Genomic DNA, 26,269 nt, shown 5'->3' with positions numbered 1-26,269 from the left:
TCTTGAATAAGGTACTAATGATATTATTTTGAGGTATCTGTTTGATATTTATTATGACTTTAGTGATTGAAATGATACCCGTTAAGTTTGATGATGAAACTGATATATGACCTTCAGTTGAATGACCATTCTGATATTTAACTCATTGTTGATCTTGTACTACAACAGTTGCAGAAGGTAGAGGGTTCGTGGCAATGCATATGACTTTCAGAAACACAGCAGGGCCAGAAAAAGGACAAGCTGTAGCAATGCGCTCTTCATCAGATCATTCTATCTTCTATAAATGCTCATTCGAAGCGTACCAAGACACCCTTTACGTGCACGCCAACCGCCAATTCTACCGTGACTGTCATATTACGGGAACTGTAGATTTCATATTTGGGAATGCAGCTGTAGTTCTTCAGAATTGCACTATCCAGCCGCGAGAGCCTCTTCCAAAACAGTTCATTGCTATAACAGCTCAGAGCAAATCGGACCCCAACCAGAATACAGGAATTAGTATCCAGAGATGTGATCTCACCACCACATTTAACAACGAAAATGTGACAGCTCATATTTACTTGGGAAGGCCATGGAAGGACTATTCAACAACAGTCGTAATGCACTCGAAGATTGGCCAATTATTAAATCCTCAGGGATGGACTGAATGGGTCACAGATATTACACCACCACAGACCATATTCTATGCTGAGTATCAGAACTCAGGGATAGGCTCACTGCTGGATCAGCGTGTCGATTGGGATGGTTATAGAGGAAATATCACTGATCAGCAGGCCTCTAAATTTACGGTGGAGGGACTAATTCAAGGAAGTGAATGGCTAGTGGATCACGCTAGACTTCACAATTATGATCTAAATGTGTGACCTTATGGGAATTTGACTGTATTCTTACTATGTATACAACTAAGTGTAGCCCAAGGCCTTCATTCATTCATTATAAAAATTAATTATATGCATATTATTGAATTAACGATGTTCTCTTCTGATGTTTCCAAGGCATTCTTATAATGTTCTTCTTTCATTTAGTGTTTGCAAGTATTTCCATGTGTTTTAGATGTCTAGAACCTAGTCAAGATCTGGAACATAAAGTCAACACTCAATACTAATAACATGTGCATTTTAAAGGCCTGATCTAGACATTGGAACCTTAATACTGTTGAATAAATTATTTGCTTCTCTGGATGTCAATGAATAATATATTTGATCATTTGTCAGCGCATTCAAGCTTGTCTGCACAACTTGATTTGTAGCATTCATGTCAATATGTCATGGGAAGTAAAGGCATGTCAATGGTTATCATCAACAATGGTCAGTTTTCGATCTTTATAGATGACTGTCATATCATGATATGATACGCGGACATTCATTCAAGAAATAAAAATATTGGTTGATTATATAGATTCCTCTTTGAATGGTGATCTGCATAATCATATTAATAGATGTTAATTCAGGAAGTTTCTAATATTGTGTGTGCTGTGGTTTGAGTTCCATAGATTCTTCCAAACTTGAGTTGAAACCGACAAGCAGATCTCCATCAAAGCCTCGCTACCAAGTTCAGGCACATCAAGTGAAGTTTGCTAGCGGTCTTCAATAGAGGATTGAGTTGTCAGAGGAGTGACGAGTACAGAAGTCATGCATAGTAATGTCCAGACTCCGGGTATATGGATGTGCCAATGTGGTCTTCAATAGAGGATTGGTCTTGTCATCCCAAAAGGTTAGACTAGCGGTCCAGCTTTGTGTTCGATTATCTTTCATTTCCGTGTAATCATTCTCAGTTGATGAGATACAGATGGAGGTTCTCAGTCTAAATTTTTAATTCTCTACTCAAGTTTTCTTATGCAGGCCGTGCTTAAATAAATTTTCGTTAAAATTTGTTCCATCAACTCTACTGATATGTATTCATGCCACATTTCAAAAGCTTAAGCTCTTTGTGATCAAGCTGAGAGCTTTTAGCATTTGTACATTATACCTAATTAACGACAAATCTTTGCAGTACTAAAAAACAGGAAACACGTACATATTATTAAAATTTTAATATGGTTTTATGTCATTTGGAACTTTCACTGCTGGACACAGATAAACTGAAATTTCATGATAAAATTAGTATATTGATTTGAAGGGGTCAAACCTGGATGCAAGCCGGACATTTAAGCAAATCATTTGCTAACTTTTTATCTGAATAATCCTGCAATTGCTTTGCATATAAACTCTTCCATTCATGCAAAAACAATACAGTCTTTCTAAAATTATTCACACCATGTCTTGTCCACTTTTCTTCTTATTGATCAGCACTTTAGTCTTATTACTAAGAATTGCAACATGTCAAGAAGATCTTGTTTCAACAACATGCAGCCAAACTCCTTTTTCTGACACTTGTTCATCCTCCTTAAGATCTGATCCTCGTAGCCAGAACTCCGATGTTAAAGGCCTTGCCACTATTGCTTTGGAGAAAAGTATCGACAAGGCAACCGAAACAAAAGCACACATTGACTATCTTATAAAGTTGCATAATCCGAACCAAACGGAATATGAGTTTAAATGCTTAGAAGAATGCATGGCAGAGTATTCTGAAGCTCTAGATAATTTACAAGAATCATATTTGGCTTGGAACACAAGTTCTTTTGATACTGTTAATTCTGAAGTGGCAGCAGCCATGTCTGATGCTGATTCATGCGAGAGCGGATACGAGGACGAAGAAATGCTGCAGAATCCATCACCATTAACGGAAAGAAACAAGATGTTTTCGGAGTTGTGTAGCAATTTCCTTGCAATAACAACTCTTATCTAATTAAATGAAGCCTCGTATATGATTGAATTGCAACATTTGGCATGGCTACTAGCTAGCCATATGTCCTGTTTTGGTTATTTTTTGAATGACTTGCTGCTTTTCATGGTGATCAGAGGCTGATGCAATGATGTGGCTTCAAGTTTACACTGGGTATTGTTTATGTCAGTTGTCCATTTTACCCAATTAATGCCAAAAACTTTTATCGAGACACCCACTTTTGATATTAATCTTTATAAAAACTTCACCTGCAGGATTGAACTTGCAAACCCGTCACTTTTTATATATTATCGTCTATTTTTCATTTTTAACGGATAAATGTGTCTCTTTAGTTGGAAATATCATGAAAGTTTCGGTCAAATCCATTTTTGGATCACTTTTTATGGATTCACTTTCCCGTAGCATTTCTTAGGGCTTCGGGATATACCATGTCGGATTCCCCATTATCCATATGCTTATGCCGGATATAAAGTCCTTTAACAGTTTTGTCTCTTGTATATCAGTAATTGGGATTTCAGTGAAACGTTACCATAATTCACTTAAATTAAATGTCATATTTTGTGATAACAATTATGGTTTGTAATCGAACTTATCCTCAAAAAAAAATCTTATTTTGTTAGTTGTTCTTTGAATATGCTATCAATTTTTTTTTAAAAAAAATAGCCTTATATGTCTTAGAGCAAGTTCAATGATAGATGTAAAATGACTATAACTATTTATAACTATTGCTATAATTTGGTACCAAAAATTATTTTTTGGTGTTAAAATAAAAGTTGTACTCCAATGCTAGTTTAATAACTAGTTTCAAATTTTCATAAATTTAATATTGTTTTGATACTTTAAGATATACAAGACAATAATTATTTGACTTTTCCCCTCCATTTATAGTAATATATGATGTGGGAAGGATGCATATATGCATCCTTAGTTTCAAATATAAGATCAAGGATGCATATATGCATATTTGCATTTAAGTCTGGCACCCCTTTGGAGTTGAGTATTTTTGTATTTGGTGCTATAATATAGCAATAGCACTAAAGATAGTATTGCATTGGACTTGCTATTACAAATAAATACATCTTCTGGCGAATCTCAAAATGAGTGACAGCTGAATCTAGATGACGAGTGATAAGCCCTTAGCACTTGAGTTATCAAATCACTCATTAATTATATGTTTTTTTGACCTGAAAGTCATGCAGAGATGTTCCCGGAAGTTTAGATAATAAACTCTTAATGTCTGAAAAGATAAATCATAAAAAGATCTCATTAAAACCCCCGCAAAAGTAAAACCCAATACAAAAAAAACTCAAGGAGGAAAAAGAATGCCATTTACAAAATATATTATATACAAAACTAATAAAAAAAACTAGTGTCTTCCGATACTTGTAAGAAATTTCTCGTGTATATCAAAATTTGTAGCTGAATTGTTTTGTACTCCGGGTCCCAGGCCAGATAATTGTGCTTTAAAGTTTGAAAAGAGGATACCCACTAAAACTCTTCCAATCATGTTGAAAATAAGAGCAAATAAAATAAGGAGAATATATTAAGAATAATAATAGAAACTTATATCTGATAATAATTTGTTAAAAGAAAACGAATGTATATATATAAATTCATTAAAAAGTATAATAAGGTCTAACCAAAGAAAATATTTAGTTAGACCCTCATATAAGATAATCCAATTAAAATGCACAAAATATGGCACATGATTGCCTATAAAAGGCCAAAATATATGTCATCAAAAAAGGTCACCCATAAATAGTACAATAATAGCTTATAATCAAGGCAATAATTGAAATTTTTGGTCAAAATATTCTTTCATCTTCTTCACAAACTCACCCCATGCCGCCACTGCCATCGCCACCGCCGACCGGCGGCCATCTGGCCGAAAATCCGGCAAGTCCAGTTTTTGTGCTTTCCTTCAGCATTTAAACTCTCCATTTCCCGATCAACAACCCCACCTAATTCGTTTTCTCCAATTCAAGCCGAAATTAAAATCCTGGCCAAATTTCTCATCTTTCTTTCTCACTCCGTATATATATATGTGTGTGTATCTCTCTACTTCTCTCCTTCGCCACTCTCTCCTCTTAATTCCCCTTCTCTCTCGTCACTCTCGTCAATTCATGACACCACCGCCATCGGTGGTGGTTTCATTCATTTACCGGCCACTCGCTCAAACACCCATAAACACACACGCACATACTCAATACACACACACACTCACTACACACACACACACAAACCTCACGCATTCAAACTGTTATTCCCTAACAATCAACTATGGTAATTTGTAGAGGGGGGTTGAATAAAAATAATTCTTTTTGATATTTTTTGAACAAAAAATTATTGCTTGTAAGCGAAAAGAAGAAAAATACACAAATTAAAATTTTCAAGTGATTTGTATTCAAGCTTACCACCTGATATATATATATATATATATATTGAAGAAATAATTTGTGTAAATTATAAGTGCAATTTTACAGCTACGTTTTCAGTATTTCTCTCAAAGTAATTCTCTCTACAGATGAACATTCAAAAATTATTTTTGAGAGATATTACGGCTACTACTTGATTTATATATCACCAAGTTTACTAAACAATATGTAACGCCCCCAAATCCAGGGTCACAGGATTTGGTCGTCACGGTGAAACCTCAATTTAAAAAAAAACTTGTTTAATCAATAAACAAATGTCAGCAACTGCTTAGCAAATAAATATATCATCTCGACCCCAACTATACCAAGATTATTTTAGGTTACAGTTCTAGAAACAAACATTTCCAAACTTCCATAAATAAATTTTCACTTTCATTTCTTTTAAAACTCTTTTCAACAATTTTAATCTCAAAACTCAACCTGCCAGTATAACTTAGAAAATAATTTTACATAATAGAACTTACTCTAGTTCCTCAAACCATGAACCAACCATCTTAATAAAAGTTTTGTTCTCTGCTTTTTTCGAATTACGCAGCTAAACAGCGTCAGTCTACTTCTCTCTGGAAGGTTAAATTTAAAACATGCAAGTATGAGCGAAAGAAATGTTCAACAAGTTTGTTAGAGCGTAATAGGATAACTTTATAATATTTATGGGTTTTTGAAATAAAGCTCATATCTGCTATCATGCTGAACATTTTAAAACAATACGTTTCTGAACTCCATAAAATGTTAAGGATTAATAAAACCTTTGATAATTGAGCAACATGGGGTTTCAGTCACAATTTAAATCTCAACTAGAATCAAAACTCGTAAGAATCAGGTCAACTATTTGTTGAAAATCCGTTGACGCGAAGAAAATTATCTTTAAAATAAAATATCAACCATCACCTGTTAAATATATTAACATGTTGTATTAAGATTCAAAGAAATCAACTTTAACAAGCCTTCGCTGGCTAAAATATTGAATATACTTTTCTTTCTGCTTACCTGCATACTTACATAACTTAATGTTATAAATAGCGACCAACAATAAATTGAATTGAATGCTAGAATTTTAACTACATCCCCTGATTCGCCGGAATATAGTCCACTAATATACGTTACTGTTAGATATATTTGATAATGTCATGGCTAATATGTTTTATGTTTAGCTTTCGGATCTTACTTGAACAGGATAAATCAGTACTTAACTGTTGATCAGTACTTATACTGGAAGTCAGGACTTAAGGATATCAGTACTTATGTTATCAGGAGATAATCATCAGAAGATAGATATCAGAACTTAAGTGCTGAAGGACGATCAGATAAGGACAGTAGCTGATTAAAGGAAAGAAGATCAAGATAAACATAAGAAGAGATATGCATGAAGAAGGAATTCTGTAAAGAATGGAATACTTGGAAGAAAAGATATCTGATTGATATATTTTAGGAAGCAGAATTATATTCCATATCAATTAGCGATTATCTTGTAACTGTGTAGTATATAAACACAGACATAGGGTTTACACTATACGTGTTATTATTAGAGAAGATTATTCATTGTAACCCTAGCAGATCTCGTGATATTTGTTCATCACTGAGAGGTAACAGTTCCATACTGTAACAGAGTTTATTGTTTCAATAAAGTTTGTTTTCTGTTACTTAAGTTCTTAAAGTTTGATTTGAGTGTACTATACACTGTATTCACCCCCTCTACAGTGTGTGTGTGACCTAACAATTGGTATCAGAGCTTATTTGTTAACATACATACAGTTAAAGATCCAAACATAATCATGTCGGACACAGAAACTCCAACTAAGCCTACCAAAACTGAGGAACCACCAAAGACACAAATTCAGAGTCGGTATGAGACCATCAGAGTTCCCATACTGAGACCATCTGAATATCCCATATGGAAGGTAAGGATGACCATGTTCCTGGAAGCAACATATCCAGAATACCTTGATAGAATCAAGGAAGGCCCTCACAAACCAACCAAGCTCACTGTTGCAGTTGCAGGTGAAGCAGCAAAGACCGTACCAAAGGAGAAGAGTGATTATACTGCTGAAGACATAGCATCAATTGCTAAGGATGCTAAGGTACGACACTTACTGCATAGTGCCATTGATAATGTAATGTCATACAGGGTAATCAACTGCAAGACTGCTAAGGAGATATGGGATGCTCTGGAAACAAGGTGTCAGGGAACTGACACAATTAAGAAGAACAGGAAGACAATACTCACTCAAGAGTATGAACACTTTGACTCAAAGACTAATGAGTCATTGAATGATTTATATGATAGATTTGTCAAACTTTTGAATAATTTGTCATTGGTTGATAAAGAGTATTATCTTGAAGATTCAAACCTTAAGTTCCTGTTAGCTCTTCCTGAATGCTGGGATTTGAAGGCAACGACAATAAGAGACAACTACAATCTTGATGAAACAACTCTTGACGAAATCTATGGAATGCTCAAGACTCATGAGCTGGAGATGGAACAAAGAAGCAAGAGGAAAGGAGGAAAGTCAAGGACAGTTGCTCTTAAGGCTGAAGAAGAATTCCCCAAAGCAGCTTCCTCAAAGAAAGACAAGGGTAAAGCTCTTTTCATAAAGTCTGATACTGAGTCATCAAGTTCTGAGAGTGATGATGACTCAGATTCTGAAAGCTTGCCTGAGACTGATGCTGATGAGGAGATGATGAAGCTGTGTGCTCTTATGGTGAAAGGAATCACAAAGATTGCATACAGGAAGTTCAGGAAGGGAAAGAAGTTTTCCAGGAAAGGCATAAGTTCTGATAAGAAGAATTTCAGAAGATCTGAAGGCAGAGGAGGAAAGTCTGACAGAAGAGATTACACCAATGTTAAATGCTATAACTGTGGTGAGAAAGGCCACATATCTCCTGATTGCAAGAAGGTAAAGGGTGACAAAGGCAAGGCTCTTGTCACAAAGCAGAAAAGCTGGACAGACACCTCAGACTCTGAAAGTGAGGAAAACTATGCATTGATGGCAAATGCTGATAAAGAAAGTGCTGAGAGCAGTTCTGAAGCTGCTGAAACAAAGGTACCTCAGAGTACTTATGCTTTTCATACTGATGATATTAATGAGTTGAGAAGATATCTTAAAACCATGTTTGTTAGTTATAGAGATCAAACTTTAACATGTGAAAGATTAACTTCTGAAAATCTTGCATTTAAGAAAAGAAATGATTTCTTAGAAAAAGAGTTAGTCATGTTCCATCAAACTCAGAAGGATAGAGATGATGTTTTTTATGTTAGGAATGAAGTGCTAAAAATAAATGAATCTCTAAAAACTGAGTTAGAAAAGAAAAGAGAGATAATCAGGACTTGGACTAACTCTGGCAAAACAACTCAAAATTTGCTAAGTAGTGGAAACTGGAAAGAGGGCTTAGGTTATGGAGAAGATAAGAATGATAAAGGAACTGAAGAAATTAAGTCTGTTGATAAGCAAAAGCCAAAGTTAAATCCTGTTAAGTTTGTAACTGTAAAGTCTGAAAATGAAAAATCAGAAGTTACAAAGAAATTAACTTTTGACAAACTAAAACAGGAAAAGACAGCTGAAGTGAACATAGGCTTAATGACAAAGAAGCAGCTTAAGCATAAGCTGAAAGATGTTAAGAATGCAAACAAGGTAAAATCACCTAGGAAAAATAGGAATGGAAAGGAAGGTGTGAATAAAAGCAATAATTATAAACCTGTTCCTGATGCTTCTAGGAAAACATGTCATAACTGTGGAAGTTCTAACCATCTGGCTTCTTTTTGCAGGAAGAATAAGAATATTAACTCCTTACCTTCAAAGTCAGGAGTTAAGAGTCAGTCTGTTAGATACAAACCATAAAATCCTTGTTTTCATTTTGGTAGTTTATGGCATTCCATTTATACTTGTAAGGAATATCATAGCTTGTACTATGATTATTATCAAATAAAACCTTCTTTGAAGAAAGTTTCCATTGTTCCTTCTAGTGTAAATTCTGATTCAAAGTCTGATAGTGTAAGTTCTGATAAGAAAAATGTTAACATAAACTCTGATGCTAAATCCGCTGCAAATGTTAACAAACTTAATAAGGCCAAAGGATCCAAGAAAGTCTGGGTCCTTAAAACTAATAATTAGTGGCCTTTGTGATTGCAGGGCAACAGGAAAAATATTCTAGTTCTGGACAGTGGATGTTCAGGACATATGACTGGAAATAAGGCCCTGCTATCAGACTTTGTGGAGAAAGCTGGCCCAAGTGTTTCTTATGGAGATGGCAACATTGGAAAACATTGGGATATGGCAATATCAATCTTGGAAATGTCATAATTAAACAAGTAGCTCTGGTCTCAGGACTTAAACACAACCTACTGAGTATAAGTCAAATCTGTGACAGAGTTATCATGTTGATTTCTTTGAAGAACACTGTGAAATTGTGAGTAAATCTAAAGGCAAAGTTGTTCTGAAAGGATACAGGCGTGGTAACATTTATGAAGCTAAGCTTTCAACAAGTACTGATGGTTCTGCAATTTGTCTGATGAGTAGAGCATCAATTGAAGAAAGCTGGAATTGGCATAAGAAACTCTCTCATTTAAATTTCAACAATATAAATGAACTGGTCAAGAAAGATCTTGTGAGAGGATTGCCAAACACAGTATTTGCTCCTGATGGTCTTTGTGATTCATGTCAGAAAGCCAAACAAAGAAAATCTTCATTCAAGAGCAAGACTGAATCATCAATTCTTGAGCCTTATCATCAACTACATGTTGATCTATTTGGTCCAGTAAATGTCATGTCTATTGCAAAGAAGAAGTATGCGTTGGTCATAGTGGATGAGTTCACCAGATACACATGGGTGTATTTCTTGCATACAAAAAGTGAAACTGCATCAATCTTGATTGATCATGTCAAACATCTGGATAAAATGGTCAAAGATTCTGTGAAAGTTTTAAAGAGTGATAATGGTACTGAGTTCAAGAATTTGATAAGGGAAGAGTTCTGCAAAAGCCATGGAATAAAGCAGGAATTTTCTGCTCCTGGAACTCCACAGCAAAATGGAGTTGTTGAAAGGAAGAATAGAACTCTCATTGAAGCTGCACGTACAATGCTTGAAGAAGCAAAGCTTCCAACCTATTTCTGGGCTGAAGCTGTGCAGACTGCTTGTTTTACTCAAAATGCAACACTCATTAACAAGCATGGAAAAACACCATATGAGATGGTGAAGAAAAAGAAGCCAAATCTGAAATACTTTCATGTATTTTGATGCAAGTGTTTTGTTCTCAAGACTCATACTGAACAGCTATCAAAGTTTGATCTAAAAGCTGATGAAGGAATCTCCGTTGGATATCCACTTTCCACAAAAGCCTTCAGAGTCTATAATTTGAGAACAAAAGTAGTCATGGAATCTATCAATGTCTCTTTTGATGACAAGAAGATTACTGGTCTTGAAGATTTCATTGACCATGATCAGCTGAGATTTGAAAATGAAGACTCAAATTCTGATACTGAAAATCCTGAAAGTCTAAGTCCTGATACTGTAAACTCTGATGGAATAAACTCTGATGTTATTGAAACTGTGGTGGCTACGCCAAGGGAAGATGCACCGATGCAGGGGGAGCATACTCAAGATCCTACCACAGCTCAAGAAACATCAGAACATACATCTGGCTCTTCAAATTCTGATTCGTCAAGTTCTGATAAGCCAAGTTCTGATAGTGCTGAAAATTTAAATATTGAAGACTCCAACTCAGAGAGCATAGTTTCAGGGGGAGCATCAGAAAATGAAAATGAAGATAGCATGGATCATGGGGGAGCATCCAGTTCTAGAGAAAACCTTCCATCTGCAAGGAAGTGGACAAAATCACATACACCTGATTTGATAATTGGAAATCCTGATGCAGGTGTCAGAACTAGAACATATACTTCAAATGAATGTCTTTACAATTCTTTTCTCTCTCAGACTGAGCCAAAGAAAGTGGAAGAAGCTCTTCAAGATGTTGATTGGGTGCAAGCAATGCAGGAAGAGTTGAATGAATTTGAAAGAAACAAAGTCTGGACCCTAGTGCCAAGACCAAAGAATAGATCTGTTGTTGGTACAAAGTGGGTATTCAGAAACAAAACTGACAGTGATGGCATAATTACAAGGAATAAGGCAAGGCTGGTTGCAAAAGGATATTTTCAACATGAGGGAATTGATTATGATGAAACATTTGCACCAGTTGCTAGGTTAGAAGCCATAAGGATATTCTTGGTTTATGCTGCTCACAAAAAGTTTACTGTCTTTCAAATGGATGTGAAAAGTGCTTTTCTCAATAGAGAATTGGAGGAGGAGGTATATGTTGAACAACCTCCAGGTTTTGTAGATACCAAACATCCAGATTATGTCTACAGGCTTGATAAAAGCACTTTATGGACTTAAGCAAGCTCCTAGAGCATGGTATGAGACTTTAGCTCAGTTTCTTCTGGAAAGTGGATTCAACAGAGGGACAATAGACAAAACACTGTTCTACCTCAACCATGGAAAGGACTTACTTCTGGTCCATATTTATGTTGATGATATCATTTTTGGATCTACAAATGACAAACTTTGCAAAAAGTTTGCCAAACTAATGCAGTCAAGATATCAGATGAGTATGATGGGGGAACTTAGCTATTTTCTGGGCCTTCAAGTCAAGCAGAATGAGGAAGGCACTTTTATTTGTCAAACCAAGTACACCAGAAACTTGCTGAAGAAATTTGGAATGCAAGATTGTTCAAGTGCATCCACTCCAATGGCCACTGCAACAAAACTGGATAAGGATACCGGTAAATCAGTAGATATTACTGACTACAGAGGTATGATTGGCTCTCTACTCTATCTAACTGCTAGTAGACCTGATATCATGTATGCTACCTGTCTTTGTGCAAGATTTCAAGCAGATCCAAGAGAACTTCACTTAACAGCTGTAAAAAGAATCTTTAAGTATCTTAAAGGAACAGCTGCTCTGGGATTATGGTATCCTAGAGAATCAGATTTTAAACTAATAGGTTACTCAGATGCAGATTTTGCAGGTTGCAAAATTGACAGGAAAAGCACAAGTGGAAGCTGTCAATTTCTTGGAGGCAGATTGGTTTCTTGGTACAGCAAGAAACAAAAGTCAATTTCCACATCAACTGCAGAAGCAGAGTATATTGCTGCAGGAAGCTGTTGTGCACAGATTCTTTGGATGAAGAATCAGTTACTGGATTATGGGTTAACATATTTCAAAATCCCTATTTACTGTGATAATCAAAGTGCTATTGCTATGACAGGTAATCCAGTTCAACACTCTATGACAAAGCACATCAGCATCAGGTACCACTTCATCAGGGAACATGTGGATGAAGGTACAGTGAAATTGTATTTTGTTCCCACAGATCAACAACTAGCAGATATCTTCACAAAACCACTGTGTGAAGCTACTTTTACAAGATTGGTAAATGAACTTGGAATGGTTTCAGGTTCTTTCTCTAAATCTGCTTAGTCTTGTTCTGTGTTATCAGACTTTATGCTCAGTATTTACAGAATTAATCTCATTATATATTCTGTGCTTAATTGATAAATGTCTTTAAGTACTGACTATTGTCTGATATATGTTTCTAAACTCTGATAAGTGATATGTCTGTTCAAGTACCTATTCAATCCTATGAGGATAACTGTGCTAGATACTGACCTAGTAGTCTTCAATAAACAAATGATTCCATGTAAGAAGTAATTATTTCAGTGGAAATCTTATGACACTAGCAAATTCTGATAATTGAGCTTAGTTAAGTTTACTCTGTATATCTTATTACTAAGTCACAAATTAGAATAATGCTACTCATCTGTTAAGTTCTGATACTAGTAAAATTGCTGAATGTACTAAGTGCTGATAAACCTCACTTATCAAAAGAAAAAGCAAAAAGATCAAAGAATAAAATCAGGTACTCCTTTGAGATCTAGAGTAAAAATGTGGAAGGGACGACCCAAGTGCATTGCTGGTATTAAGTAAATATGCATTAGAAAAGCAAAATATTTTCTTGGTGACTTTTCACACTCTATGATTACTGGAGAAATACTCTGATAATAGCATAAATTCTGATAAACAGTCGTGACTCACTTACACTGAGAAGCCACTGTAAAATAGAATTTTAAAAGATGCATAAAATTAGCACAAAACAGTTGAGGTGGACTCAAGCATGAACTCATTCATCAGTAGGTTTCAGGACAATGACAGCTCTTTAGCAAAATTTTAGTTATGCCTTATTTCTAAGATGTACTGAAGTGACTCATACTTTACTCTTTGTCTGTTATTTAGCTTAATGCACACACTAATCACTCCATATGAATGATGAAAATTACTGTGGTGGTCTATGTTATTTTAGATAAACAGTCACTGTGTCACTTTGCACAAATTTTGAGGACAAGTTCTAGTTACACGTTCTAATGATTAAGTTCTGAAGTCTATAACTCAGAACTTGTATGAGGATTTACTAAGATGGGCATTCCTTTTTCGAGTTAAGAAATTATGTTCTGATGACTGTTAAGTTCTGATATAAGTCTAAGTTCTGATATTACAGTCTAATGTTGTACTTGACTTATCTGTGAATAAAATTTGATAACAGTCTCAGTTAATAATTGAATATGTTGAAGTGGAAGATTAATAGTCACTATGGTTAGGGTTAATGGTATTTGTACCTGAACAGTCCAATGTTACTTGTTTCTTGTGCGCTTTAAACCATGTTTCATTACAGATTCCTCAGTCTGTAAAACAGATCCTAGTAAATGCTGATCCTGATACTTATAGATCTGTTTACTCTGATGTCCAACCAACTCCAAACACTCAAAATCCATCAACCTCAGTACCTACCTCTCATTCTACTCAACCTACCCTCAGAACATATCTCAAATCCTATCTTACCACTTCACAGACTGCTCAACCTTCATCTTCAGCACCTATTGTGAAATCTTCATCTTCAAAGCCAAAGAGGACAAAGAATGTTCCTCAAACACCTCAAAAGAGAAGGAGGATTGCATTGAGAGATGAATCTGCATCTGAGGAACCGGTTCCTGCTAGAGAACCTGTTGTAACTGAAGCTGAGAAAGAGATTTCTCAGAAGGATTCTGAAATTGGGGGTTCTAGGCTTCTCAAGAGGCTTAGACGAATGACAGTTCCTGAAACTCCCAAGGAATCCAAATCAACAAGGAAGTACAAGAAACAGAGGGAACAAAAGCCAGTTTCAGATGATGAAGAGGAAGCAGCTAAGGAAGGGGATCAGGAATCTCTGATCTCACAAGACAAGGAATTTGCTCCAGTCACTTCTTCTCCATCAACTCCATCTCAGGAAGCTGTATCTGACAAGGCTAACTCACCATTTGTGTCTCTTGTTGATCCAGGCACAAGTGCTGATATTGATGTTCAACACTTGGTTGTGTTTGAAGTATTTCTCTTAGAAGCTCCAACAACAAATAATCCTTCCACAACACCTGCTACTGATGCTGTTCAAACTCCAGAGTTATCAACAAAACCTTCTCTGCATCAAGATGCTGATGATCAGACTTTAGGTGAGCATCAGGATATGGCTGTTGATCGGAACTTAGTATCAGATCAGCAATTAGAGGATGCTGAAGCCTCCATTACTACTCACACTGTTGTCTTATCAGAAGATACTGATTCTTTAAGTTCTGATGCTGCAAATGCTGGAGATACTGGTGATGCTGCTCCAACTGTAGATGCTGATGAAGCAGGTCCTTCGGGACATACTCCTCAACAGACTCTTCCTAAGTCTGAACTGGTAAAAAAGTTTATTACCGGGGAAGCACCAGTACCTTGGAGTGAAACTCCTGCAGGTCAGGAGTGGACTAAGGAATAGAACTCAATTTCATGTGTTCCAACTGAAAAACATCTTGCTGAGCACTTGACTAAAGCTGATGAAATGTTAAATTCTGATGATTTTAAAACCCAGCTTAGAGTCACTGCATTGAGTACTAAACATCTACAAGGTCTTCATTCAACTACTCATGCAGAGCTACACAAGATTCAGGAGAACTTTATCAAACAGGAACAAGTTTGGAAAATTGATAAGAAAAAGTTCTTTCAACCTACCATTGACAGGAATGCTTATATTGAGAAAACTCAAGAGAAACAACAAGCTCAGATTGATGAAATTCTGACAAATCAAGCTTCTCAGCAATCGCAACTTACTGAAATCCAATCCTCAGTGGAATTACTTATCTCTCTTTTACTACCTGCTGATGCCAAAAAGGGGGAGAAGGTAATTAAGTCCAAATGCAAAACTAACAAGACACTGCAAGGAAAGGATGATGGAAATGATGATCAAGGATACTCTGGAATGGGTAGCGGTCATAGTCAAGGTAGAAGGTTTACATCAAGACAAGCTAGTCACAGGACAAGTTCTGATACTGGGAAAAGAATAAGTTTTGCTGTTGGTAAAAGGATAAGTTCTGATGAACTTCTAGATCTTGATGAGGAAATGTCAAGACAGTTATTTCTTCAAGAAAATCCAGGAATGGACTTGGAAAGTTTCAAGGAAGAAGAAGCCAGACTTAAATCAGAGAAAGTCACATCTAAATCTGAAGCTTCTGGTAAAAAATCACTTCCAAAACTCAAAGGCATTGTGATCAAAGAAAGGACACATACTGAAGCAACATTGGCTAGATCACAACCACAGATAGATCCAAGATCCAAGGGTAAAGAAAAGGTTGGTGAACCTATCAAGGTTTATGTACCTCCTGAGGAAGAATAAATTACTGATGAAAAGGATGATCTTGCTCTGACTTCAAGAAAAGTTCTTAAAACAACCTCTGACATGGCTCAAGTTGTTCAGAGTCAAGAAATTGTAAGTTCTGATATTCAGAAGAAGCAAGTAACCTCTGACATAGCTCAAGTTAACTTGATATCAGAAAATAGATCAAAGACACTCCTACCAGGATTCACTAAAGCAAAACAGACTCAATCTTTGAAGACTACTGCAAGTGGTTTTGAAGCAAGAGTAGTTACTGGAAAGGAAGCTAGAGATAAAACTGGATTGGGAAGTGCTGATGAAAGAAGAGTACACAACACTACCAATGATCCAACTTCCTTGAGTGAACCAGGTATTGGAGCAACTCCTGAGAGATTGAATCAACTGGAATCTGTACAGATGGTTTACCATACCTACTTGAAAGAATACATCATGTTGTATTTCATGACAAATGGTAGGGTTTATCATATAAGACAAAATGTCATTCCATTGAAGTATTTTGAAGAATTGGAGCATGTACTTTTCTTACTTCAAGTGGATGACAGAATAACAGGGACTGCTGTAAACTACTTAAAAGAACAGATTCAGAGACAGAAAAGGCTTTATTCTGTTAAGTCTGACAGCATATATGTTCCAAAGTACAGAGATCACAATGGTGATATTGTTGATATGAAGCCTAATACTGCACAAATCAGAACATATCTTGGTATTAAGGGACTTAAATTCAATCTAGAGTCTGACAAAGCTTATGTCATAAGACTAGATCAGGAGTTGAGAAAAGAAAAGATCAATGATCTCAGAGCTGCAATCTTTCAAACTGGTGAAGATACTGCAGAGCTTAAAGATGTCAAAAGGAGAATGATTGATGAACTCAGATATGCTGAGAAATGTTTGTTGAAGAACTATCTCAGAACAACTCCTGACATCAGAGAGATCAGAAAATGATGAAGCCAAGTCGAAGATCTACAACTGCTTAAATTCTGATATTTATACAGACTGAAGTTGTTATTAGAAGTTGAAATTGGTAAAAGCTTTAAGGATTGTAAGTTGTAGTTATCTAGTCTAATTCTCAAGCATTTGTACTTAATGTTTTTGACATCATCAAATATCTGTTAAACTTGTATATTATGTTAATTTACAAGTTGGGGGAGATTGTTAGATATATTTGATAATGTCATGGCTAATATGTTTTATGTTTAGCTTTCAGATCTTACTTGAACAGGATAAATCAGTACTTAACTGTTGATCAGTACTTATACTGGAAGTCAGGACTTAAGGATATCAGTACTTATGTTATCAGGAGATAATCATCAGAAGATAGATATCAGAACTTAAGTGCTGAAGGACGATCAGATAAGGACAGTAGCTGATTAAAGGAAAGAAGATCAAGATAAACATAAGAAGAGATATGCATGAAGAAGGAATTCTGTAAAGAATGGAATACTTGGAAGAAAAGATATCTGATTGATATATTTTAGGAAGCAGAATTATATTCCATATCAATTAGCGATTATCTTGTAACTGTGTAGTATATAAACACAGACATAGGGTTTACACTATACGTGTTATTATTAGAGAAGATTATTCATTGTAACCCTAGCAGCTCTCGTGATATTTGTTCATCACTGAGAGGTAACAGTTCCATACTGTAACAGAGTTTATTGTTTCAATAAAGTTTGTTTTCTGTTACTTAAGTTCTTAAAGTTCGATTTGAGTGTACTATACACTGTATTCACCCCCTCTACAGTGTGTGTGTGACCTAACATTTACCCAGGCACACATTGGCCTATAATGATAGACTAGCCCTTCTAGCCTCTTACAGAGCTGGACTAGCCCCGCTAGCCTCTTATGTTGGACTAGCCCTGGTAGCCTCTTTCGCAATTGTCCAATCTTTAGGAAAGGACTCGGGTCAATCGAAGTCCTTACTGATTTAACTCCCCATTTCACATGATCCGGAGTAATCTCAACAACTGATGGCGAGATAACTAAAATAATTAGTTATTCGCTGATCACACAATAATAATCCACCGTATAGAGCATGTTGGATAACATAGTTATTCACTATCCATCGAGAATGAAATTTATCTTCTAGCAGAATAATTACTAGAATATCATGATTAAAGTTAACTGATATGTTAACTAATCAATTAAATTGGGTCATATTTTTTAATTTTGTGTCTTCTGGACTATCTTAACATAATATCAATATCAGTGTGAAGGATGATCAGAATCTGTTTTATATTTTTTTTTCAAAAGGACTAAAATCTTTTATTTTGAAAAAAAGCTTAACTGTTCAAATTTTTACAGTTTGGATAAAACACGAGTAAATAAAAAATATGACACATTTGTAATTATAACATTGCAATTGAGGTTGTTTAATAAATAATATTGTAAGTGACGTTTCTGGTAATGTTAGGGTATTAAAATTACATTTTACTATAATTTATTAATATGCATTTTATTATAAAATTAAAATACCCACCATTTGAGGACAAATGCCCAAAATACAGTTTGGCGGCATATTCCGCCCAAAATACCCACTGAATACGCATTTGAGAGATGCGTGTACACTTTTCAAAAATTATGTGATGAACACGCATGTCTCACATACGTGTTCCATTTTTGTTTTACTTGAGTACATCTTTATGATGTGTATTCTTTTAAAATTAAAAAGGGTTCTTCACAAAATTTTAAAAAGCTAAATACACACTTTCTAAATGTATATTTTATGGATATTTTGGGCGTAACGTACCGTCAATCAACATTTTGGACAGTTGGAGCTGAAAAGTAGTGTATTTTGAGCATTTTTTCAATAGTTGTGGACCAATTTCCAAATTTTTTTACAAAATAGTAGTCCATAATTTGTTTTAAATATAAAACTAACTTCTTTTTCCTATAGCAAGCTTATAAGATTTCTAGCCTTATTTAAATATCTTTCTTAATAGTTGTTTCTTGAAATCATTTTATATTCAAAAGGAGATATTCAAAAAAAGTGAGTGATCGTTCAATAAAATGTCGAGTTGCAGGCACGTTCATAAATAAAGGCAAAAGAACTTAAGAGGTTTTTTGAAGTTTTTTAAAAAATATTATTATTTCTAGTTTTAATTAGCAAAAATAAGATTTTTTAACTTTTTTTGAAAAAATATGATTTTGCAATCCAATACAACCAGATGTAATGTAGCGACTGGGATTTTCGCGATGTATTTATAAGAATAAAGTATAGTACTTGTGTTGTTGCGTGAATTTATGTGAATATAATAAATGATAAATGATTTTGTGGTTTATGTATAACTTATGTGAAATAGTAATAAGGAACGGGCAAGGTCTCGTTCCAGTTTGATGAGTCAGGTAAGGGCTTAAGCTGTGATTGTCGGGCCGTCAAGTAGAACGGGACCCGTTATTTAAAGGTTGGATTAAAAAGGGTTAAGATAGTAGAGATCGAGAATTACAAATAAGTATGATAAATGTGAAGACATTTGTGTGTCTTTGTGATTTGAGTTTGTAATTAAAAAGTTATTTTGTTAATTATTTTATCAAGTGATTGTTACTCGCATAATCAGTCATTAAAAAGAGTATTATGTGCTAAGGTATATAAATGTGAATGGTGGTGCCTAATGTCATGTGAATATGTGTTATTTGTGAGTACGTGTATGAATTGTAAATTCCTGAGCTTTTAAATGTTTTAAAAAGGATTTATTTGATTTAAATAAGGATTTAATGGTCCTTATATATTTTCTATTAAATAATTAAAATGTGATCAAGGTGCGAAATTCGTTTCATTAGTTTTGGAATAATCCCAGATACTTTTAAGAAAATGATAGTTGTAATTATTTGGATGTTCTGATAATTAAAAATGATTTTATGAAGCTTATTTCTATTATTTCAGATTATTTTGTAAAATCTATAATAAATAATCTACTCGCTCAAAATTTTATTTAAAAATACGGGTGAAGAGCTAATTTTATATCCCTTATTTTAAAAATAAGAGTGGTATCATTTCCGGATTTGTAAGATAATTTTGTATAATCATAATTGTTTAATGTATTAAAGAATTAGAAAAGGGGAAAAGAAAATTCAGAATTTTATTTGCTATTTACCAAATTGCCCTTTGGCAATTATATATACCCTCACTCCCCCTTTTTCTTTTCCTTTCTCACCCGATTGTCTCTCTCTCTCTCTCTCTCTCTCTCTCTCTCTCTCTCATTCTTTCCTCCGTTTTCTTTGATTCTATCGGCTAAACTCAAATCCAACTTAGGATTTGAGCTTCTCTTACCTTATATATGTATATGCACAGTTGCATGTGTATATGTGTGTGCTTGTGTTTGGTTCAAATGGAGTTAACTTCTCGGTTTCTTGCTTCAATTCGATTTCTTAGCTTGATTCTTACAGAAATTTGTTGTTGACTGATTGCATGTTGGTTGTAATGATTTAGTTTGAAAGTAATTGGGTTTCGGTTGGAGGCCAGTTGGGCGGCCCCGAACCCTTACCGCCACCGGCTGTGAACTCCGGTGAGTCGGTGGTGGGTTGTGATGTTGTTACTGAGCCCTAAGAAATTATATAAACTTGTTTATTTAGGTGCTGTCGAAGTATATATGTGATTTGAATTTTCGAATTTGGGTTCACAAGTTTTGATTTGAGATATATGGAGAATGTGATTTATAAAGTTTTGTACACAAGTTTTTGAATTTCATTAGGCTTAGATTATGAATTTAAAGTATGCATGTCAAGATTTTGTTAATGCATGTCGAATTTGGTTCGAAAAATCCATGTGAAGCTTCATTTTTTTAGGAAAATTAGTTCGAAAGTATTTGATAAGTTTTATCGTATAATGATGTTCACTAGTTTAGTCGAAATTATGTTTAGTCTTGATTGAAGAACAGGCATGTATGAAACGTGAGTTCGGTTACAAAATTTGACTTATGATTCTCGTGTTATTTGACTTAGTAAGTCGTTATGTTGATATTAGTATAAGTCAAGTTGCATGTTGTATTTCCGAAGTATATCAAGTTAAAGTCGCAAGTAACTGGTTGATCGAATTGCAAATTTGTAATTAGGGTATGTGATAAGAACTAGTTGGATCGTTGATTGTTGTGATCTGTGGATTTCTTGGTGTAAAGGGTAATCATAATTATGAATATGTCATGTCCGACTCTCGACGAGTCAGTGTATAGATTGTATATAGTATCGAGTTACTTGAAATCGATGATTATGTGTTATGTATAAAGTCTGAAATAATTGGTGTTATAAAGAATATAAGAGTATACTTATTATGTGCTACGTGTTGTGCATGTATATATGAAATAAGTGTTTATCGCGTTTAGGGTATAAATTAGACGTTCTGAGAAACGTCAATTGATCAAGCATCTAATTAGGGTTCTATTTTGTACTGTAGATTTGGATAGCAGAGGCATTTAGGCTAGTAAGGGGAAGGAAATCTTAGGTGGCAGTAACTCAGGTTTCATTAAGCAGGAAAGCTTTTTGAGGCAAGTAATTCTGCCTTCTATTATGAATTTTTAAAGAGAGGATATTGTTGATGCCATGATAGAATGATAGTTCTTTGTTATACCTATTATTAATTCTTGAGAAAACCTGTTATTGTTCCCTGGAATAAGCTTGTTATCAATCCTTGTGACGATCCCTTATAGTAACCCCTTATTTCTAAAACTTGTTATCCTATCCCTATACTTTGTTAACTTATGATCCCTTGACCCTAAAGAGAGCTTTATGAACTTTTCATATGATATCTTTTGATAACCTAGATTCCTTGATAATCCCTTATACCTTGTTGTGAATCGTTCTTTGGGGTGGTTCTTATGGCAACCCTGTATTCTATGTTTAATCTTTGATCAATATCTTTAACTTATGATCCCTACTTACTTTCACACTGTTCAATTCTCTTGAATTCTGAAATTGGAGTTAAGAATGACTTTTGACTTGAAAGAGTCCAAATGATTTCACGTATCGGTAATGTTTAAAATGAATTTAGATAAACTTTCTTAAATTCCAACACAAAGGTTTTCCAAATGAATTCCTTGAGGATTGGGTAAAGACGTAAGAGGCTAGTGGGACTAGTCCAGTCATATAAGAGACTAGCGGGGCTAGTCCACTATAAGGCTGAAATAATGTTATAAGTACCTTAATGACCGGATGGAGGTCAGTACGGGCTGATCACCCGTATTATATTTAAAAGATGGATATTCCAATCAATGGTTCTTTGATAAAGCAACTTGCTTAATTACTTGAAATGCAACATAATAAGTAGTATCTTCTTTAAAGTGATGAAATTCGATTGAGAACCCTGTCACCTTACGTTGTTTTTTATTTTCGAAACTTGAATGGTTGCTTCCTTTGAAATGAGAGAAATCCTTGAGAACCCTGTTGCTGATTTATGATGAATGTCGGCTTTCTCCCAAATCTTGAATCTTGAAAGCCCAGAACTTTTTTCAAAGCCTTTACCCATTAAAAGAATACTGCCACCTAGTTTAGTTTTATCCAGAAATAGAATGCCTCGATTAATATTATTTATGTTGATATTTAGAACTGCTATATAGTTACTTGCTGAGCTTTTTGCTCATTTATTTGCTTTGATCTAACCATGGCAGTTAAGCGAGAAGATGGCCAGACTTAGGCACACCGCTCTTAAGAGCATTCCTGGCGGTCCCTACCGTGTAGTAGGTTTTTAGATGCCAGATCAGGTAGATGATGTGTGAGCAAGCGATGCTGGGAAATGTAATAGTTGAATCAGATATTTTTGGGTTATCTGTCGATTCCAAGTCGGAATCGAATAAATTGAATTTATTTATATTTTGGGTTGTAATAATTATATTTTGGTTGGTAGTTGTAATCTTGTCTCATACTTTATCCTATTTAGATCTTGTTAGTATCGGGGTTTATTATATTTCTGCTATTATGGTATTAATTTATTGGTGTTTGGGTCCTCATTTCATAACCCCGAGATTGAGGGCGTCACAAGTTGGTATCAGAGCTACAAGATCTAGTCCCTGAGACAAGTTAGGATAAAAGGGTATTTGGGTAATTATATTACGAGAGTGTTCGACTCATATAGAGTTAAGTTAGACTATTAGGTATAGTCTAAGTTAAATAAGTAGGTTAAGGTGATAAATAGAGTTAGGGCATTGAGTCAGTTGGAGGTTTTATTTTAACCCTAATGTTATTTTCTTGGCTGTTGTTTTATGTTTCATCTCAGGACCATAGTAGTGGTAGTGATGATGATTCTGAGGATAGTTTGTTGCCTGGTTCCCCAGTGGACTCTATTCCACCCCCATCAGTGGAGCCCCTATATATTGGTTCAGACCCTGAGGAGGATCCATCTGAGTTCATTTGAGGCCCCTATGCCTGTTTCTCCCCTGAGACCAGTTCTGGAGACCTTAGCCCCTGAGCGAGAGACCGCTATACCTGTTCCTGTCCATGTTAGTGGCAAGCTAGCTCAAGACCGAGACTTTGTGTACTCTCGTATCCCCGAGTTGAGATCATTGGTAGATAGGCTGGCACGTGAGTCTAGGCAGCAGACGTTAGTGTTGGAGACCGAGTGACGAGTTCATATTGAGATGGTGGAGCAGGTTTCCCGTAGATGGTTGGATGAGAGGGACCATCTTCCAGTGATGCTGAGGCCGAGGCCGGATGGTTCATAATATCATTCATTGGATGCTGTCAGTGTTGAGGGAGATTCTTGATTTTGATAGTGAGTGAGATTGTAAGATCAGGCGGGACATCTGGTGGAGCCTGTAGTTGTTATGGTGGTTGTTCCTTTTTAGCGCAGGTAGGCTTGGGATACTTGGTCAGATGCCGGGATCCCTTTTTATTTTCATGTTATTTTGTATTTCAGAACTTAGCGTTGGCTGTAGTAGTCGTAGCTAAGTAGAAGTTAGGGGTAGATAAGGGGATATTTTCCAGTTTTTCCTCTGTTTAACCCTGCTATGTTGTTATATCTTATTCCCAGAACTTACTATATTAGAACTATTTATCTATGTACTTTGATTATCTTGCAAGAAGCCAATGAACCCCATGAACTATCCATCTATGCATCTTGTTTCTATATATTGCGAAATCTTAAGTTTCATAAAATGTTTTATATATCCTATTTTCCAAGTAACCATATTCAAACATCTTTGTGATAATACACTTTATGTCATGTGAGAACCCTAACCGGTGAGTGAATTATGTAGTAATAGGATTGCATGAGCAACTGGGTAAAACTTAAAACCCGCAAATTATTTCAAAAAGAATCTTTATTGTTATGTTTGTCATGTTATCGTATTGCTAAATAATTGCTCATCAGGTTTATAAAATGGCCATTCACCAAATCACCAAGAAGAAGAAACTCAAACTCAAAACCAAGACACCCATATGATGAACCGACTCTTTCAACTCTTGCAACAACCCTCAGCCCCTAGAGTCAGAAATTTCAAACATTTTCAATCCGTTCATCCCTCAGAGTTTGTAGGTTTTCCTGATCCGATTAAAGCTCGGTCCTGGTTGAGAGAAATGGAGAAGGTCTTTGAATTAGCGGAAATTAAGGATGATAAGAAAGCGCAGTATGCAAGTTACTATCTTAAGGATGAGGCCAATTACTGGTGAGAATCTACTAAGGCGTTGCTAGAAGGAGAAGCTATATCTTGGGAGAAGTTTACAGAGCTATTCTTGGAGAAGTACTTACCAAGTTACATGAAAGATCAGTTAGAGATGAGATTTCTGGATTTAAAGCAAGAGAACATGACGGTAGCGGAGTACGAAGTGAAGTTTTCAGAGTCAACAAGGTTTGTGCCCGATTATGTGAATACGGAAGCGAAGAAAGCTAAAAGATTTCAACACGGACTCAAGCCATGGATTCGTAGTCAAGTGGCTCTCCTTGAGATAAGGACTTACGCTGCTTTGGTACAGAAAGCCATGATTTTAGAAGGAGAAAGAGAAGCAACTAAAAGGGAAAGTGAAGTAAAGAAAAGAAAGTTTGAGGAATCAGAACAAGATCAAGGAAGTTCCAAGTTTAATTGGAAGTTTGGAAAGAATGTGGGAAGTCATAATCAGAAATTCCAGAAGTTTAAGCCTGGAAATGGGAATCAAAAGAATCGCTTTCAGAAAGCCGGACAGTCGACGAAGGATAGTAGACCCCAAATTCAGGAATGCAAGACTTGCAGAAAGAGACACCCCGGAAAATGCAATAAGCTCAACGTGACGTGCTTCAAGTGTAACCAGAAAGGACATTATTCATCTGAATGCACAAACGGTTCAGGAAAGCTGGAGTTGACTTGTTTTAAGTGTGGAAAAGTTGGCCATATGGCAAGGAATTGTAAGGAGCCTGTTCAGAAGGCAAATGTTCTTAGGATTGCTGGACCACTGCCTCCACCAGCACAAACAGTTCAGTCAAGGGCGCGAACATTCAATATGACAATGAAAGATGCAGTGCAAGATGCAGATGTGGTAGCAGGTACGCTTGTTATAAATTTAGTAGAAGTCAAAGTGTTAATGGATTCTGGAGCTACTAGATCATTTATTTATAAAAATGTTGTTGATAGACTAAAGTGTGTTGCATACCCTTTAGAATCTAACTTGATTATAGAAGTAGCAAATTAGGAAAGAGTTACTGCCGATAGAATTTGTCCCAACTGCGAAATCGTTATAGAGGGTCGACACTTTTCTACTGACTTAATTCCGTTTAAGTTAGGAGAATTCAACATTATTCTCGGAATGGATTGGTTAGCAAACCACGATGCGCAAATCGAGTGCAGAAATAAGAAAGTGAAATTGAGAACCAAGGATGGAGCTGAAGTTGTGACGCCCTCCAAACCCGGGTCAAAAGTTTGGGGTTCACAACACACATACAATATATAAACCTGTATATAAAATAATATAAGCAATGACCCTTCTTTACACACGAATCGCAACAGGTTAAAGTATGAAAACAAACCACAACCTTAACTTTATTACATCGTACAAATCTCAACTATTTTAACTTACAACTGATAATGAAATTATTCTTACAATCTTGCATAATTCAACTACAATATAAGCTTCTGCTAGCTCAATCCAACTCATCCTAGAATCCTAGCTCGCACACTGGACTGGGAAACCTCGCTACCAACAATTTCCTTCTTAACTGTAAAATAACATAAACAGATTTGCAAGCGTGAGCTAACTAGCTTAACAAGTCATAATAGTAATAACTGAGGTTAAGCAACGATCAATTGAAATGATTCAGATGAATCAGGTTTCTTGTCAAACAATCATTAGATTTGGATATTCATTTTAAATTTTAAAACCAATGTTAGGCTGCTGATCAGTCACGCACTAACCCCGAGTAAG

The 26,269-nt window shown here is 35.5% G+C and overlaps 1 protein-coding gene and 1 long non-coding RNA gene across 2 annotated transcripts; both read left to right on the top strand.

Annotated features, from left to right (window-relative positions):
* Positions 1-1,132: 1,132 nt before the first annotated feature.
* Positions 1,133-1,822, top strand: LOC141678580 (uncharacterized). The gene is made up of 2 exons (XR_012557801.1): positions 1,133-1,307; positions 1,493-1,822. It is a non-coding gene; the product is annotated as an uncharacterized LOC141678580 (long non-coding RNA).
* A 434-nt stretch (positions 1,823-2,256) lies between these two features.
* On the top strand, positions 2,257-2,787 carry LOC141679334 (putative invertase inhibitor). The gene has a single exon (XM_074485836.1). The coding sequence runs from the start codon at positions 2,257-2,259 to the stop codon at positions 2,785-2,787; it is 531 nt and encodes a 176-aa protein (XP_074341937.1).
* The last annotated feature ends 23,482 nt before the right edge of the window (positions 2,788-26,269 follow it).

This window comes from Apium graveolens, chromosome 8, assembly GCF_009905375.1.
Source record: "Apium graveolens cultivar Ventura chromosome 8, ASM990537v1, whole genome shotgun sequence".
Taxonomy (NCBI): Eukaryota; Viridiplantae; Streptophyta; class Magnoliopsida; order Apiales; family Apiaceae; genus Apium; species Apium graveolens.
The sequence above is the reverse complement of the archived record's forward strand: the minus strand, read 5'-3'. Positions and strand labels throughout refer to the sequence as shown.